We start from the raw sequence: 18,881 nt of genomic DNA, 5'->3' as shown, positions 1-18,881 counted from the left end.
CAGGATTTGAAGCAATGCTAAGAACATGAGAATGTGGCAATTCGGAATGTTAACAGCTGAGAATAACCTGGGCAATCCAACCAGCAAGCTCATCTGAATTTGCAACAGTTGCAGAAAGACAGATTAGCTGGACTTCCTTTGGGCAATAAATGACCTGCAAAACATACAGATGTACTATGTCTGAACTTGTACACTACCTCTTATCAAATCAACACATACTTACCAGAAAAAAAACCATACATAATTATCTGCATATAAAATTTTGCACAGTAAAAGTCTCATCTTTATGATATATCGGCATGCGTGCAAGCTAGTCTAAGGGTTGCTCCACAGGCCCACATACCTTGAGCAAGTACTGCCACATCAAGCGGGTACTGTTGAATCCAGGGGTTAGGCAAGCTTTGTGGACCACCCGATATCTTATTAGGCTTTGAGAACCTCCATATTGTGAAGCCACCCTAGCCTAGCCTCGACACACTAGTAAATGCTTATCTTTATCCTCACTAGAGAAAACTCACAAGGAAGCCTTATATCAAGATCACATACCGTCTCCTCCCAAACAGTGCCTCGTGATATATCACTAAGGTAATGGACTTCGTCGAGCACGATCGCAGACACATTCTGCAATTGATCCCCTTCTTCCAGTGTTCCAATACTGCATTACAAAAGTATCCCCATTTTAAAGGGAATAAAATAAGGATCATCTTCAACTTGTCAAAAGTAAAGGAGATCCATTAATCCATTATGAGCAAACAAACAACAAAACATGGTTTTCTGGAATGCCCATTGTGAGACAAAAAAAGCAACTCTTTCATATCTGTTGAAGGCATCAAAAAAGTAATTACAAGCATGCCTCATGTAAATTCCTTCCAACAAACAAACTCACTCTACTCAACCTTGCCAATGAGGAGATGCCCGTAACCAAAGCAGTGAAGGTGTTTGCCTAGGACCAAGAGGTCCTCAGTTCAAAACCCCACAAAGTGCTTCCTCGGCAGCATCGCCTATGGGCAGATAAAATGCGCCTATAGGCAGGTGCCTACGGGCGGTGAAAAATGGTAACTACAGGAGGATCTTGGTCATACAGCTAAATCTGTTCAGCATTCCTCTTGAGAGATTTTGATGTCAAAACTACGATGGGACAAATCAGGGCTTTGAAAGTTCCTTAGTCAACCTTTGATGTTAGAACCTTCATCAGAATTAGCCAAGTGATATCTTGAAAGGCGTCAAGACTAAGAGACAAGACTCCCATGACTCCTAACGCTTTCCAAGCATTCAACACGTTGAATGCAAGCCCTAGCCTCATTGGATGTTATCACCACAAATGACAATCACTTAGTCACAAGAAATGTTTCGAGGTTTTTGCAGTTTCGCCTCGAAACGTTTCATCCCGAAATTAAAAAGCTGATAGGTTTCATATTAATTATTTCTTTAATGTAGTTGGAGCATTTAGAGACCATTGTACACAATGCACATGATGACCAAAAAACATAATGAGGGACGCAAGGATTGACAAAGAAAGGAGCAAAGGGGATGCACCATGCAAGGAAAACAAACGAAGTCTAACGGGCTATGAAAAGCACGCTCGAAAACATGCAAGGAGTGGCACATGTAGAAGGCCCTCAAATCGGGCGCCCAAAACAAAATGACCTCATAAAATTTTGAGCAAAACAAGGTTTCACACATTTTTCGAAACGTTTTGCACTAGAAATGTTTCACACAATTCGTAGGGGGGGAACCCATTTTTTTGTTCCTATGGTCTAGACATAACAATGCTAGCATTGAGGCTAGACAATTCATATGTAGAGTGAACTCAATTGCCGAGATATATAGTTGGTTTATGGCTATTATGTACTGAGTACTAACCCTAGGGGTTAGGAACTAATCCAACAGAGATAGGGGAACCCTAGGATTAGAAAAAGCAAGCGGATTCAGGTGGCTAGGGTCAAATTTAGTAAATCCAAAGTTATTGGCTATTTATGACTCAACTGGCTATTTATGACTCGACTGTTATTTATAGCAGCAATAAGCACTATATAAGTGAGTCTTGGGTTATTATTGATTCATTGTGGTCTGGACCTGGACCAAGAGACTTACTCTTGCCATGGACATGGCAGATCACGAGTAGTCTTGACAAGGGCCTCTATGGGCAAGGCACTGGTGGTATGGGACGCCAGAGCTGACTAGCATGGACTCATGGGAGTGGAACCTTAGCCCCTGGCTCGGGGGAGGTTTGCGGACGCCAACCTACAATTGGGTGGTGAGCTTGCATGCATCCCTTTTATTTGGTTTCTCTAATCTTGCTATGTATGCGCATTAGGTGATCCTTGGGCGGAGTTCCTCAAAGTTGGTATCAAAGCATGTAGGAGCAGGAGCTACAGGCGACCATTGAAGCTATGGGGGATGGAAGATTGCCATGAACGCGTAAACAGAGAGAGTGATAGAGAGATACCACAAACTATTTGCATGACTCAATAGCTTGTTGATTGATTGATTCATCCTTGTATCAAGTACATGCTTTTATAGGCTACAAGGCCTGATCTTTTACACATCACATGTAAGGGGGGAATGATGCATGGCTAGGCCGATGGCATCACTCTCTCACACAAGCACACTAGTGGTTTCAAGAGGTGGTTCACACACTCATACTCACATAAGTGAGTGTTCACACACACATATAAGGGATGTTCACACAGAGACATAAAGAGGGGTACACGTAGATGATGGATAAACACAGACTTCGAGATACCCAACAAACCCCCTTCGGAGTCAAGGTGGTGTCTTATGAAGTGGCCTTCTTATTTGTGGTGATTTGGGCCCTTGACCACGTGATGCAAAAGAACACAGTGTTCCAACACCTATACCCTCATGACAAGCCTGATATGGGACTTGACCACACATAAAATTCCTCAACCCAACTACCCTCCCTAACTCAAAAACAGGTGTAAGCTGGAATAGTGGAGCCTTTTATAACATAAGGCGATACAAACACACAAATAAATACAATCAAATTTCAAGGAAAAACTCGCGCAAAGAACCTTATTGACCCATACATAAATTCAAAAAGCCCAATCTATATCTATCACAACAAAGAGAGATAGATTAGTCATTGCAATGTAGGCTTTGTCACATGCACTTGATGATTCCGGCTTGTCCAGAGTATCTTCAAAATCTTCTTCTTCTTCTTCTTCTTCTTCTTCGGCAGCAACAAGGTTGCCATGATTTTTCTCCCTTTCTTTTGCCTACCTTTTGAAGCATCAGTCCTCAGACAGCAAACGAGGTATGGACAAAGCTTGAGATTTTGTTCGGCAACAAAATAAATAACTCTAAAGTGTTTCTCAAGCAAAATTGGCATGAAAATGAAAGAATCTCATGCACTTTAAGAGCACTTAAGCATCATAGGGTCACTTTTGCAACAATCGACTGCATTGTTAGCATAAGTAGATGAAGATGATAAGAAGGCAGTCTTGTTTTCAAGTCTGAAGAAATTGCTAAATATGAAGAGAGATGTCTGTCACGTACCATGCTCTATGAGAACATGGTAGCAATACTTCTCGACAAAGATTGCAGATTTCATGACTAGGCTGGCTCTGCTTTTGATTTGGATAAGGGCTTCTTCTCTAGGGATTGAAGTCCACCTAAGGAAAAAGGAAAAGCTGTCAAATGCAGATTCAACAGAAACTAGGACACATGTGTTGAAATCAATGTGATGTACAAGGTTGTCAACTAATCCCAGTCCTATGTATGCCAGGGCTTCGTCATTTTTGTCTATCCAGGCTACCACTGCAAGCTCCATAGGTACACCATCACCATTGACGATCTTCCATAGTCGTCCTACCTAATTTTCGTCTACTATGTGGAAAGTTAGCATCGGAGATTTTGTCAAAGAAGGTGCTACTCCTGTTGAGATCCATGGCTAATGACAGGAGAGCAAGCAAAGCAAGTACGCCTAGGAGGATCACATAGAGAGGGCAAAGGTAGCACGGGCAACAGCATTGTGCAAGCGGCAACAAGGTCCAGAACTGCCACAGTGCTTGGAGTAGCTGTGAAAGAGAAGGCCTCAAAGAGGAGCAGCAAGAGAAGACTAAGCAACATGGAGTCAAGCAGACGACAACAGAGGCTCCGCATTGTTGTGTAGGAACAGACGATCGCCGACGATGCACATCAAGGTGGCAATCAACACAAGCAATGAGCAGCCGGCAGAGGCACTAGGTGGAGCTCACAGTGAACTCCCCACCGGACGCACAAGTGGCGAAGGACGGTTGTTGGCTAAGCAAATGGGGAGGATCCCAGATGACCGCTCTTGGCACCAGTGGCGATGCTACACAAAGACTGGAGTCACACTCGGCAACTCTCCACTTTGAGGTTGGGCAACATGCGAAAAAAGGTGTAGACCCTTGACTGTCATACAATAGAGTCAGGGTGCACACCAGGGAAGCCAGCAACCAGGGCAGCAGGCGGTAGTGGTCGCCCAGAGGCACCGGCGCAAGACAACATGGGAGGCACACTAGTGGAGGCCGAGAAGGATCAGCAAGAGGTAACCTACTCTGATACCATTTGTGGTAGCTAGAGCTGCAGGCAACTATGGAAGCTATGGGGGTGGGAAGATTGCCATGAATGCATAGAGAGAGAGAGAGAGAGAGAGAGAGAGAGAGAGAGAGAGAGAGATGAAATGAAATGAAATGAAATGCTATATTAACGTCTTCAAAAGGCCAAAGTGACCTATGAGACCAAAGTTACAACCATGTGACATCTGATACACTGTCTGGAAAAGAAAAGAAAGAACTGAAGGTAAGTATCTAGCCCTACAATACATCAGTAGGGAGCATTCGGAAGCAGCAACTAGGGAGAGTGCACGACACAATAGCATGTTGATTGATTGATTCATCCTTGTATCAAGTACATGCAATTATAGGCTAGAGGGCCTTATCTTTGACACATCACATGTAAGGGAGCACTGACACATGGCTAGACCAATGACATCACTGCTTACATACACAGCACACTAGTGGCTACAAGAGGTTGTTCACACACTCATACTCACTTAGTCACATAAGTGAGTGTTCACACACATATATAAGGGATGTTCAAACTTCACACGCACACACACAAAGGGGTACACGAAGATGATGGATACACACACAGAGACCCCAAGATACCCAACAGAGCATGCCTAATTGCAGAGGCGGGGTCTCAGCCTTTTAGGATGAGCCAATTGGGGGAGGACGAGATTACCATACAGTAGTTGGAATATCTCGGAATTGGGACAGATCGCATGGTATAATTCCCTATGGGAGCTCCATTAGGACGAGAGTTGTCGGATGTGTGGACGTGTGAATTATTTCATTGTTATTCCAATGGTTTACCTCAAGCCGTTGGGCAAGGGGGAATTTAGTCAAACATGTGATTTGAAGCTCTAAAGATGAAATACTAAGCAAGGGGTTGAACAAAGATACATACGCGTGAGGCTAAATCAGGGCTGGGAGATGAATGAAAAAAAAAGGCTAAATCGGGGCTGGGAGATGAATGAAAAAAAAAAATGTGTATGTTATTGAAGCTGCAAACAAAATCTGCAATTGGCTGAGCAATTAGGGGCAGCATGCCTTGAAGAAATTGGGCTAAGAAGTTGATGCTTATGTGATAATGCAAAGGTGCACACCAAGCAAATCAATAAGCATAGGATTCATCTCGAGTACAAGGAAGCAGATTGGCAAGTGCTTTCCATAGCTTTCTTTCACAACATCAAGCCCATCAAATATGTTAATTGAAGCTTTCGCCTGCCTCTGAGCAGGACAACATATGATGTGTTCCATGGAAGTGCATTCAAGACTGAAGGGCTCACTACCAGCTTTCACTTGAGAAAAGATCAGAAGATCATTGGTGAGGCATAGTTTGAGTTTCATAGCAGATTGCCCTGCACATATTCAAGCATGAAAACATGCACCAACAGTCCCCCAACCAAGTTTCAAGACACAAGGAGACATGAGGCTTTTAGTCGAGCCAAGAATTTACTCCAGAACTATCCCATTTTAATGGCTGACTAGTAGGAGGTAAAATGCTCACTGAATTGTATGACTCAAGGAACTTGCTGATTGCTGGTGACTAGTAGAAGGTTGCTACAGAAAATTAACTACTTCAGTAAGATTTTACTGACCAAGGATAAAAAAGAATGTAACCTTCTTCACTGAGACAAATAGAGTTATTTATGTAGACGAACATGACCTAGTGACTGTAATAAGCCATTGAAGCGTTGTTTTGAGGTGCAAAATTATGTAAAGAATGCCACCACTTTAGCTCCAACAATAGACGACATGCAGCAAAACTGAGTATATATGCATGTTGTTTGGTTTGTATTACTGTGCTTACGTATCTTTGTGCAAACATGTATATGAAATGTTTGTATGGACAAGTGTACATGCATACCATGTGCTTGCCTGAGTTGTGCATATTAGTAAGGTATACATATAGTTGTTTTTGCATGAGACTGAATGCAGAAGCTACACAAATGATAATATCACACCTTTGGTACAGCATATTGCGCAAGATTTCTGTCGTCATAATCAAGATTGGAGCCTCTCTATTTACGGCTGCATCTCCAGTGAGAAGGCCCACATTTTCTTCTCCAAACATATCCCTGATCATAGGCGAATGTCACAGTTTAAGGTCACCCCACTAGATACTAGATTGCAGTTTAAAGCTGACCCTTGACAAACCTTGCAACAAATCTTCTAAACAAACCATTAAGACTTGTGTTCTCATGTTTCAAAAGGTCATACCTGAATTCGCGAAGTTTCTGATTGGAAAGAGCCTTCAAAGGTGTAGTATAAAATAAACGCCTTCGCATTGCCAAAGTTGCTGCAGCAGCACATTCCGCAATCAAAGTCTTTCCACTACTGGTTGGGGCACAGACAACCACGGAGGAGCCTTTCAAAAACGCCTCGATAGCCAAGCGCTGCAATGCATGAAATCATCTTAGTTTTTAAGAGCAACTGCAATGACTTCCAAATTCCAATCAACAACTTTCTTAACATCACTTCTAGACCATTACAAACTCCTCAGGAAATCTCCATAGCGGGTGCTTTTGACAATAAAGCAGTAGGGATCACTAACATTGACTGGTAGCCACCCATACGTTTCTAGTATCACCAGTTCTATAATTCTTATAAGGTTTCTAGGCTTTCCAGTAGGGATGGATAACTTACATTGACTGGTAGCCACGCATACATTTCTAGTATCACCATTTCTATAATTCTTATAAGGTTTCTAGGCTTTCTTCTTTCCTCGCTACTAAGAGTCATACTTGTATTTGCATTTCACTAGATTTAGAAAGTTGAGTTCTTGATTTGAGCTCCCAAAACTTGGCGCTCACTTCAGAAGGGAGAAGGGCTGCAAATCATCAACATTTTTGCACACCTACTACTAGGGACCACTGTACGGCCAGCTCTCCCATGTACAAATCTACCCTCCGTTGCCTCTCATGCATCTCTAGAAATTGCTAGTCACCAATTTTCTCTAACTGAAACTGAAAAACAAGCTGGTCAGTGTGTACGAGCTGTACGGGAGGTGTCTTGTAACATGGATGCTTGCGGAAGCATGTTTATAAATCAATTGTTTGCAATTATAGTGCCTAATCAGAGACTATGACCGATTTAGGCTTACTCCACTTCTTCTTGGGATTGGAGATCTGGCAGACCCAGAGGGGGTTCTTTGTCTCTCAACAGGCGGTATGTTCATGAGTTGCTTGAGGCCTTTGGACAGAGTTCTTCTACGAGTGCGACCCAAACGAAGTTCTCTATCACTTGGGAAATATAAGAAACTCAGCCCTAGGTATTGTGGTCCCTATACAGTTATGAAGTGTCTAGGTAAAAGTGCCTATAAACTCCAGCTCCCAGCCCATATCAAAGTCTACAATGTATTTCATGTAAGTTTGTTAAAACCATATGTACCCAGTCTCGATCATATTCTTGATGATGAACAAGTTGTAATCCCTACTCAAGGAGTCCTTGAATTACAGCCCAGTAGCATCATAGATTCTAGGAAAAGGCAACTCCCAAATAGAACTCTTGTAGAACATCTAGTACAATGGAAAGTCATGACGAGACGAGGATTTGTTGCATCATGTAGGTCTCCCTCCTGCTTTCTGGGGTGAAGCTGTGGCTACCTCAGTTTATCTCATTAACCGCTCTCTCACAAAAGCGGTTGAGGGAATGACTTCGGAGGAGGCCTTCACAAGACACAAGCCTTTTGTATCTCATCTTCGTGTTTTCGGCTATGTTCCTTATGTGCATGTCCCAGATAAGAAAAGGACCACACTCGCCCCGAAGTGGATGATCTTCACAGGCTACAGTCTGAGATCCAAAGGGTACCGCTTCTGGGATCCAAAGGTTGATGACCATCATTTTCCGTGATGCTCGATTTGATGAGAGCTTGTTTGGCATTGATTCCTCTCCACCTGATGCATCTTCGACTTTCTAGATGATCCATTTCCGACAGATGCTAATGATCTTTTACCTCTTCCACGTCCAGCTCCTCCTCCTCCCCCTACTGCAACCCTGGTGCCAGCTGCTCCTTTACAATCACCCGTTCCCGTTGCATCAGCTTCTGCAGCTCCCAGTCCCTCTACGAGTCCTGCTTTGACTCCGGGATTACCCGCACCAGTGCTTACCTCATCACCAGTTCCAGCAGCATCAGATGAGTCCTCTAGTGTAGCTGGATCTTCTTCGTCACGCTTTGAGAGGAAGGTTAGCCTACCTCGGTGGGTTCAGCAACTCTTTAGAGATTCTAGCCTCACTGATGCATAGCTCCATAACCAGATCTCTACCACCACCCTTGGACCTCATCGTTCATCTCGGGCTTCCACATCTCATCACACAGTGAACTATGCTCTCATGAGTTCTCTCCAGGAGATTGATGAGCCTGAGAGTCCATATGAGACTCTTTCACAGCCACAGTGGTGGCAAGCCATGGAAGCAGAGATGGCCTCTATTGAGAGGAATAACACTTGGTCTTTGGTATCACGGCCTTCTCATCGTCATGTTATTGGTGTGAAATGGATTTTCAAAGTCAAGTTTCATGCAGATGGTACTTTGGACAAGTACAAAGCCCGCCTTGTTGCACGAGGATATGCTCAAAAGGCAGGTGAAGACTTTAATGAGACATTTGCTCCTACAGCCAGGTATACCACCATCAGGATTGTTTTGGCTCTGGCTGCACACTTCAGATGGCCTGTGTTCCAGATGGATGTCAAATCAGCCTTTCTGAATGGAGATTTTGAGGAGGAAGTTTAAGTTGAGCAACCTCCTGGTTTTGTGATTCAGGGACAAGACACCCATGTTTACTTCCGCAGAAGACTCTTTATGGTCTCAAACAGGCACCTCGTGCCTAGTATCAGAAGATTGATGCCTTCTTGTTATTGTGTGTATAGCAACGTTAACACCACTTCTCCTCTCTTGCACTTCTATGTTTTGCTGCTCTCAGATTTCTGTCTCATTTCCGCTGCACGTTCCGACAATGCAAGGAAGAAGAGCTCAAGATACTCTATGATAACCCGCAAGTTCACAAGCATATGGAGGCCACAAAAGCCGAGTCTATGGTGGCACACACTACGGATTCTATGGCAAAGGAATTGGGTATGAATCCCTAAGAGGTAGCCCTCAACTACCTCATACGCACTAGAAATATGGTGAAAGGCAATGCAGGGGAACTTTGTGTGACTTGTGTAAAAGAATCCCGCATGGGGAGACATATAATGGTCAAGTCTTATATGCCCAACGATGCGGCTTCCACGACTTCCAAGCAAGCCTCCACCCCGCTAGGTCGAGAAAAGAAAAGGATGTATATGGCAAGGAGAGTGGCTGGTAATGTACATGTGATGCATGCTCCCAATAGGGAAAGTGCTAGGCGTCGCGCTTTGCCTATGGAATTGGCTAGAGATGAGCCCCGTCGTGGGCTGGAAGTTGTGCATAATGTTGGGACAGCCAAAGCTGATTGTGTATCAGATGCCACTCATGCCATCGAGTATACCCATGGTGAAAGTATCTCGTGCAGGGATCCTTATGTGAATGCAAGTATTGGGAGGCCACCTTTGTACAAGTCACCGTTGCGTAGAGTACATGCCTCCATGCCACATGTCTCTCATTACAGTATGATGCATGCACCTACTACTACCCCATTGGATAAAGGGAAGTGAAAGCTGGAAAATGAGGGTCACCATGACAAGAGGCTTAAAGAAATTAAAGCAAGTGACAAATCTGTAAAGTTTGAAGCTTATCATGGTGATTATGATGCAAAGCAATGGCTTTTATAGCCCAGTTTGACATTACCTTCAATCTGAGGAATTCTCTAAGAAATCCAAGATTCGCCATGTAAGCATGTTCCTTAAGGGCTCGACTGCCTTTGGTGGATCACAGAAAAACTCTCGGTAGCCCCATTCAAACATGGGAGGACTTTAAAGAGAGATTTTATGCACAATTCTTGCCTCCCAATGCCGTGGAGAAGATCATGAGCGAGTGGGATAGTCCATGTAGACATATGTAAATAAGTTTTGGAAGATCTACTTGGAGGTCTCGCCATTCTTGCAAGTGGGTGAGCCCGAGAAGAAAAGAAAGTTGAAGGCTGGACTTCAACCGCTCTACAAGTCCGGTCTAGATACTCACCACAATGCCAATGCCACCTTGCACAACTATATAGCAGCTGCTCTTGCCACCGAGCAATTGGAGCATAAATTGCAACGTTCTGGTAAAGGAGACCATGAGTTCAAGGACAAAGAGAGGGCTGGTCATAACCAGCAAAAGAGCTAACAGCATGCTAAACCTTAGATGTAAAGACTGGTGGGAAGGCTGACAATATGTAGCCCGAGGATGCATCTCAGAAAAAGCACAAGTTTAGCCTCACTCCTGAGCAAAGGAAGCAATATGCCAAGGAGGATAAATGCTTCTCGTGTGGTAGCAAAGATCACATGTTTAGGGAATGCCCGCAACGTAAGAAGGAGAAAAATGAAACTGTGCATGATGTTCCTAATGTACAAGGGAATACAAAGCATGACAACAAAAAGAGAGTGGTATGTAAAGCATGGGGAAAGCTCAAAGATCAGCCCACTCTCTTTATGTTTGATGATTGTGCCATATATACTTTCATTTATGTGGAAATGGCAGCCGCTTTGGGTATTGAAATAGGGAACATGGCTGTTGGCCTAGGAGGAGGGCTGCAAAAACACAGTTAGGGTTTGGCACAGTAGTGCACACACACACACACACAATGAAGTAGGTACACACAAGATGATGGCGAGAGATGCAAAGAAAAGGATTGCATTTGAATGTGTGGAGCTAGTACGTCAACTCCATAATATCATAATACATAATACAACTAAAGTAGATGGTGTCCTTTCCCACCAGATCTCCAAGGGAAAAAACCCAAAGGAAAAAAGTGCCCTTGGTTATCCCATCTTCACATGTGGCACTACTCATATCATATATGCCAATAAATCCCCCATGTGCAAATCACTCTCTATAGGAAAGTAAGCCCAAAGCTTTGTGGAAAAACTTCAAACTTCTCTCGGGGCAATGCCTTCGTGAACAGATCTGTAGCATTGTCTTGTATAGAGCAGTAAGATAATATGATCTCCCCTGCATGTATCCTCTCTCCGACATAATGATAATGAATCTCAATGTGCTTAGTAGGTGCATGAAACAGATCTGTAGCATTGTCTTGTATAGAGCAGTAAGATAATATAATCTTCCATGCATGTATCCTCTCTCCGACATAATGATAATGAATCTTGATGTGCTCAGTAGGTGCATGAAACATTGAGCTTCGTGCCACGGCTATAGCACTCTGAGTGTCAGTGAATATGGTAGTGCGTGTCTGTTGACACTCACGAAGATTAGCCATCAATCTCCTCAACCATACACAATATATTGTGGCTGTAAAGGCTACCCTATACTCAGCCTCACAAGTAGATGTGGCAATAGTGGATTGCTTTTTGCTAAACTATGATATACATGAATGCGCCAAAAAGAAACAATTTCCACTAGTGGATTGCCGTGTATCATAGTCACTAGCCCAATCTGAATCATTGTAAGCATGTAACTGCAAGCTGCCCCCCCCCCTCGGATATACCAAAGCAAGATCCACAGTTCCCTGAAGATAGCGGAAGATCTGCTTCACTGCTTGACAATGCTTTGTACCTAGGTTGTGCATAAATTTGCTACACTACGAAACCCCAAACTGAATATCCGAGCGTGTGTTGCATAAGTATATGAGGCAAATCATATCAAAAGGGTCTCCAACATCATACATGCTAAGTTGAGCCTTGGTTCCATCGGAGTAGACTCTAGGGATGGGCTTACAATCTTGAAACCCAAACTTGTGCAACAGCTTTTGAATGTACTTTGATTGTTGTACATAAATCCCAACATCTGTCTGCACAAATTGTATGCCCAAGTAATAATTCCTCCACGAGTATCTCCCTTAGAGAGAGCTGATTGGTTCTGGTGCCTTGCTTCGTTGGAAAGCACTCAAGAGGAGTTTTGGAGTGCTGAGATTATAAATATAACTAAATCTCTCATCACTTGTTCATTCATCCAATCCCTTGCACATTGTTTAACACTTCTACTAGCGATTGCCATTGTAAAGTTGTTTGCTATTATAAAAGGTGATCTTGTCCACTCTCTCCATCTCCTTTGCTCTCTCTCTCTCTCTCTCTCACTTGTTCTGTTATGCTTCCGCCCGTCCATTCTCCAACACAAGGAAGCAAAGAAGAAAAAACACAAGCTAAAAACTCTTCTTGCTGAGCTGTGGAAGCACAAGATGTCTGATACCATGTGAGAATATGTGAATATGAAGCAGAAGCAAGTAGAGATCAAACAAGAGAAAGTAGACAACCAATATCTAAAATGTATTGATTGAATTATGAATGAACAATGTCCGTGCTTGTATACATATCTGTAGAGCCAATCAGCCTATAGGACTGGAGGACAAATGTCCACGACTGATAAAAATATATATATATATATATATACCTAGATGAATCCTGGAACATGCCCAAATTCACCTTTTAGGAACGTGCATGTTATATACTCATGGTAGTCAACCCACAAGACTATATAACTATCAACTCCATTATGCATAGTATGGACTAGATACTACGACGTCTCCACTAACGTCATCACTGCCCAATAGTGGGTGTAGAACTCTGTATCAAGATATGCTCTCACACACGCACTCCACACACACACACACACACACACACACACACATAAGAGCATATTTTCACACACAGCCCTTCGTATTGAGTTTCTGTCAAATCTCCGGGGATGCAGGGCAGACTCGGCCATAATGAAATGCCTAAAATAGCCTTAAAAATATGGGAAAAATCCCTAATTACATCAGATAAATAGATGGGTAAAAGGGGAAATTAACTGCTGGAGATGACATGTCCAACACCTAGTTGTAGCATGTCTGTAACCAATAGTAAAGTCACAAATGTGGGCTGTCCAGCCAGAATAGGGTTACATATATTAAACATCATCCAGAACAACGTTATGCAGGTTCAACATCAGCCCCAGCACAAGGCAGCACACGTCCATGGGCAGCAGATAAACACACACACTGTACCAGGTCACAGAAGCACTCGCATGGAGACTGGTAAAAGCACATGTGGGCCTGACAGTAGCAACGCATGTGCGCATTGCCTGGTAAGGCAGTAATGCACGTGCGTGAGAATACAAACAAGGCAACAAACGCTCATGTGGAGACTGGAAGCAACAGGAGTCAGGACGGGTGGACCTGATAAACATATGTTCATGCACGTATACGTGCGTGGCACGCGCACCTGTGCAGGCAAGGCAGCACATACACATGGGTAACAAAGACAAGGCATACATGTTCAGGCAAGGCTGCAGCACACGTGCATGAGTCGTCAGTAAAGAGAAAACAATTGTAGTAGGGCAAGGTCACCGCAGGTGTGTGCGCTTGACGACATCAACACACAAGCAAACAGACCTGCCTTGGCAAACAATGGCCTTGATTCTTGAGTCAATTTTTGGAACGGAACAAGAGGATTTGAACACTACCAACAAAGCATTATACATTTCTTGTAATATAAGAGACTCTAAAAGGGAACCAGCCCATCTTCAGTTGCAGAGCACTATTCCAGCAAAGGATTGTATGGTGTTTGTAATACAAGAAATGCTCATAGGGGACAAGCCCATCTTGGGTCCCTAGTGCAATTTGAAGCCATTACATGCACAGCATCCGCATGTGATAAATTGGGCAAAACATTTTATTTAGCATTGTGGTTGTTTTTATTCTAGTGATTCAGTAAATAATTCAGATCTCTATTGGACCGAACCCTGTTATAGTTGTATCAAAGCCATGTTCCATTTAATAAACAAAAACAATTCTCAACCCAAATCTCCAAAGAACTAAACTAGACTCAAAGCGTAGGGCATGGGTTTAGCTAGAAAAACTTATGTGTGCACATACGTCTTCACCTAGAAATAACAAGTTGAAGCCCTCCCGCCCATCGTCCACACCACCCAAGGAAATGCCATCGTTCTTCCAAAATATTGGACACGCCAAACTAATGAGCAGAGTAACCACAAAAAGACGTGGAGGTACCCAATCAAAGCATTCCCACAGCACAAGAAGTTTCCAGTGTGACCTGTTGACAGTTGGCTCCCTCTCTAAACATCCCCATGTGAAAATCATGTTGCAGCACAGGCTCATGCTCAGCACAGGACCCTCATGCAATCTTCTTTTGGATAGTAACAACCTTTGATCTCCTAATAATCCATGAGTATGGCTCCTCCTCACATTCATCACTGGAAAAGATCTTAGACAGATCTCCTACCTCTGTAAAGATGCCTTTAAAACTCCATCATAGTTTTCCTCCTTACTTTAATTGATTAACTCCCATCAATTTAAGATGTATAATTACAAAAAGCACCTGAAATTTGTCGATGCGAAAGTTGTAGAGTGCAGAGAGGTCCCTCGCAGTTATACAGTACTCTTGCTCATCTTGTTTTCGCCGGCAAAGCTCACGCACTCTCTTCTGGGTTTCCACCTTGCTGTCCGTGTGTGCAGGATTATCACTATCGAGAGCTTCCAAGCTGTCATCTTCTTCTTCCTCAGTGTCCTGGTCTTCCAAGTCTACAAGATCCTGGAAAACATCATCAACATCATCTGTCTCATCATCACTGACATCTTCATCATCATCGTACTCATCATTGTCCGAGATGGAGGTTTCCTTTCTGCCAAGGATGGAAGAACTCTTGCCAAGTTTCTGTGAAAGGAAGCCTGCCCCTTCTTTTTCTGCAGTGAGGGATCCCAACTTGGTGATGGCTGGCCATCGCAGGAACCGCGGCGACCTCAATGTGGGTGGCGCGAGGGGGGCGCTAGAATGGGGACACCTGCACGAGAGTGAAGCTAGAAGCTTGTGTTGGTCGGAGAGGTAGCAGAGCCAGGAGGAGGTGCCAGACTCCAAGCAGAGATGCTTGCAAAGTGCCATGGCAAGATAAGTCCTTTCAAAGGAGAGGGCAGCTCCTACCGGCAGGAGCTGCACACAGAGTAGCTAACAGAAGAAAATCCAGCCGAGCGCTCATCTATTTGCCGTGCAATCAAGACCCTACAAATATCTAAGAAAGAAAGGCAATATTAAAATATTTTGTTTTAAAAAAATATTGTTGATATAAATTGAGTATTGATCTTACAAAAGATGCTTGCATGAAAGCAAGTATCGAGGGCAGCCCAAGTGGCATGCTAAAAATTCAACTAGTGCTTACTATAATCACTTTAATAATTAAACAAATTTAACTTGAAAAATACTCTAAACAGATAAGTCAACTTGTGTTTTACCGTTTTCCCATCGATTTTGTAGTTAAAGAGTCTAAATCAGAGCTATAATTTTCTGCTTTTGACCCCAATCCCCACCCAGCCACCCCCACCCCCACCCCCACCAAAAGCACGCACCCAGGCTGTTGCACGCACAGCCTCACAAGCAAGAGAGACAACCCAAACACAAGAGAGGGAAAGCTTTTTGCCATAACTAGGTTATCCTTGCAGAGAAATCTCTTCCCTTCACTGCTCGGACCTTGACGCAGAAAGCCCTTAGAGGAAAAATGACTTGCAGACGGCCAGATTCTGACATGATGTCGTCGTCAAAGCAAAAGTCAAACGAGAGACAGACTGCACGGGATCACAAGGCTTCGACTCGGCAAGTAGCCAATGGTGGTACTGGTGCCAACACTTAGAATCCTCTCCATTAGACATTCCATACACTAGAGTCTGTTTCTACAGATACTGGAGCAGGATATTTCAATGGAAGATTCAAATCCCAAGACGTTTATAATGCCAATTCAAATAGAGGCTGTGCAAAGTTGGAGTGCATGTCTAGTAATGGTAGCTATTCGGGTGAATCGAAGGACCATAATGGGAAGGAGAAAAATGGACTTGGAAAATCAGGGAGTCAATCTGGAGTCATAGATGGTGCTGATAAGCGCGAGAAAGTTCGAGGAAAAAATGAACACAAACACCAGAGACACAGGAAGGACCAATTCTTGTTCCCATTGACGAAACATGATCAAAGTTGGCTTGGTAGCCTAAGATGCTTGCAGGAATCAAGCATCGAGGGCAGCCCACGTGGCACGCTAAAAAAAATAGCAAAAGCAACTCCCACGTTCTGTCTCTCGCGTGGATCCAACTCTCTTCTCGACTTCACCTACGCAGCCTACGAGGCTTACTCGCATCACGTCATTGTACAAAAAAAAAAAAAGCACAAGCCAAGGCAAAGCTCAAGTGGCGCATCTTTAGCATGCGAGCTTACTAGCATCTCTCCTCCTGCCTTCACCTATGCAGCATCTTCTTTCTCCACCCACCTCCTCCTCCCTCTCCACATATTGCCCAAGCCCGGTTGCGTCCAAAGTCTCTACACACAAACACCACCCTGTTGGTTCTGTCTGTCTGTGCAAGTGGTGTGGTCAAAGGCTAATGTTGGTTCTCTTTGTGCAAGTGGTGGGGGTAGAGGCTGATGATGCAAGCCCATGTGAGGAAAACTCCCACGTCACTATTTAAAAAAATTCAAGCCAAGGGTAGCACAACAAAAGCCAAGGCTGAAGACGAATGCATGTACACTACTATAAAGAAAGATTCAAGCCTAAACCCTAAACCCTAAACCCTAAACACCACCCTGTTGGTTCTGTCTGTCTGTGCAAGTGGTGTGGTCAAAGGCTAATGTTGGTTCTCTTTGTGCAAGTGGTGGGGCTAGAGGCTGATGATGCAAGCCCATGTGAGGAAAACTCCCACGTCACTATTTAAAAAAATTCAAGCCAAGGGTAGCACAACAAAAGCCAAGGCTGAAGACGAATGCATGTACACTACTATAAAGAAAGATTCAAGCCCACGTGAGGAAAACTCCCACGTAAAAAAACGCAAGCCAAGGGTACCATAGCAAAAGCCAAGGCTGAAGACAGATGCATGTACACTATCGCAAGAAAGATGCCCGCACACTGTGTGAAGTTCGAACCTTCTTCGCACACTGCTACAAAGATGTCTTGTCCTTACTTCTCGTCGCACAGTACATTAATCAATGATCGTGAAACAATATCACACGAGACTCATCGCATCACCGACTTCAATATCGCAGGCTGATAAAGGTATTCCTAATTTTCTCTCTTTCATATTCAAACAAACTAATGGCCACTTTCAACACTGAAGGTGTATCTTTGGTCCACTTTCGATACTGAGAGTGTTATTTGAGAAACGAGGGAAGGGCACGTTCCCTTATGTTTATAAAATTTTGGGGAGCATTGTGCCAATTCCCCGCATACTTTATGTATGGTTTTTTGTTTCACTCGCACAAACAAGCACAAAATTTGTATAGCTTGAACAACAACGTGTAACTCAGATTCAGATGTGCTAATCAATTTGTAATTATTCTTTTTACACGGTACACGGTACTTCAAGGTCTCCATCAATCATAATCGTAGGCGTGCAGTTCATAGATAGCAGACATGCCTCTAGCACCCTTTCCAAGTATATTTACAGATTCATGCTCATTCGATCACTTCAAGATATTTATAAGACGGTTGTATGTTTCTTAAGTTTGAACTTTGCCTTCAAGATATGTCAATCAAAATTGCCAAACATTTGCTATAGGTAGCATGGCAAAAATAAACTTGGGAAATACACGCATGCGAAGAAGACGTGCTGCATAAATTAGGACTTTGAAAAGAAAACAACTCCTAATGCCAAACACTTCCACTCACATGGTATAACATGGAGATGTTATATGACCAATGGCGTTTAAGTGTGATATTGTTGCCGGCAACATTGATAGGGATTCAAAAATACCTCGCAAATTAGAAAATTATAAATTCATTACCACATTTGAAAATGAGTTTTGTATCATGAAACAATACGTAGGACTATTGGCCGCCTTCAACACTGAAGGTGTTTTGGTCCACTTTTGATATCGAAAGTGCTATTTCGGAAATAGGGGAAGGGCACATTCTCCTATGTTTATTAAATTTCGGGGAGGACTGTGCCAACTCCTTGCCATACTTTATGTACGGGGTTTCTTTTTTACTTCACTCACACAAACAAGCACCAAAATCCTATGACTTGATGAATGACATGTAACTCAAATTCAAATGTGGTAATGAATTTGGAATTATCTACCTTGCGATGTACTTTAAGATCTCTGTCGATGTCCGTCAATTCCTCACATCAAATATAATCATAGGCTTGATGTTCATGCTCGTACAGGTGCAAGCAATCAAGAGGACAAGGGTACCCAAGCATTCTAGTTTTGTGTAAACCCACAAAGAGAGAGAGAGAGAGAGAGAGAGCTTGATGCCTACGAAGAGAGTCGCTTCTTAGTGCAAGAG

The 18,881-nt window shown here is 43.3% G+C and overlaps 1 protein-coding gene across 1 annotated transcript in view; it reads right to left on the bottom strand.

The window, feature by feature from the left end:
- EMB25 (DEAD/DEAH box helicase) overlaps positions 1–15,650 on the bottom strand; it is a 110,080-nt gene extending 94,430 nt beyond the window's left edge. The window contains exons 1-5 of the mRNA XM_086785247.1: positions 14,945–15,650; positions 6,774–6,949; positions 6,518–6,631; positions 547–655; positions 68–154 (exon numbers count right to left, since the gene is read on the bottom strand). Of these exons, the coding sequence (XP_086641373.1) occupies positions 68–154; positions 547–655; positions 6,518–6,631; positions 6,774–6,949; positions 14,945–15,505 (1,047 nt within the window). The 5' untranslated portion in view covers positions 15,506–15,650. The remainder of the gene's footprint in view (positions 1–67; positions 155–546; positions 656–6,517; positions 6,632–6,773; positions 6,950–14,944) is intronic.
- Positions 15,651–18,881: the final 3,231 nt, after the last annotated feature.

The sequence above is a fragment of the Cibotium barometz genome, chromosome 48, assembly GCF_041138505.1.
Source record: "Cibotium barometz isolate CiBa-2024 chromosome 48, ASM4113850v1, whole genome shotgun sequence".
NCBI lineage: Eukaryota > Viridiplantae > Streptophyta > Polypodiopsida > Cyatheales > Cibotiaceae > Cibotium > Cibotium barometz.
This window is presented reverse-complemented; position numbering and strand designations above follow the sequence as displayed.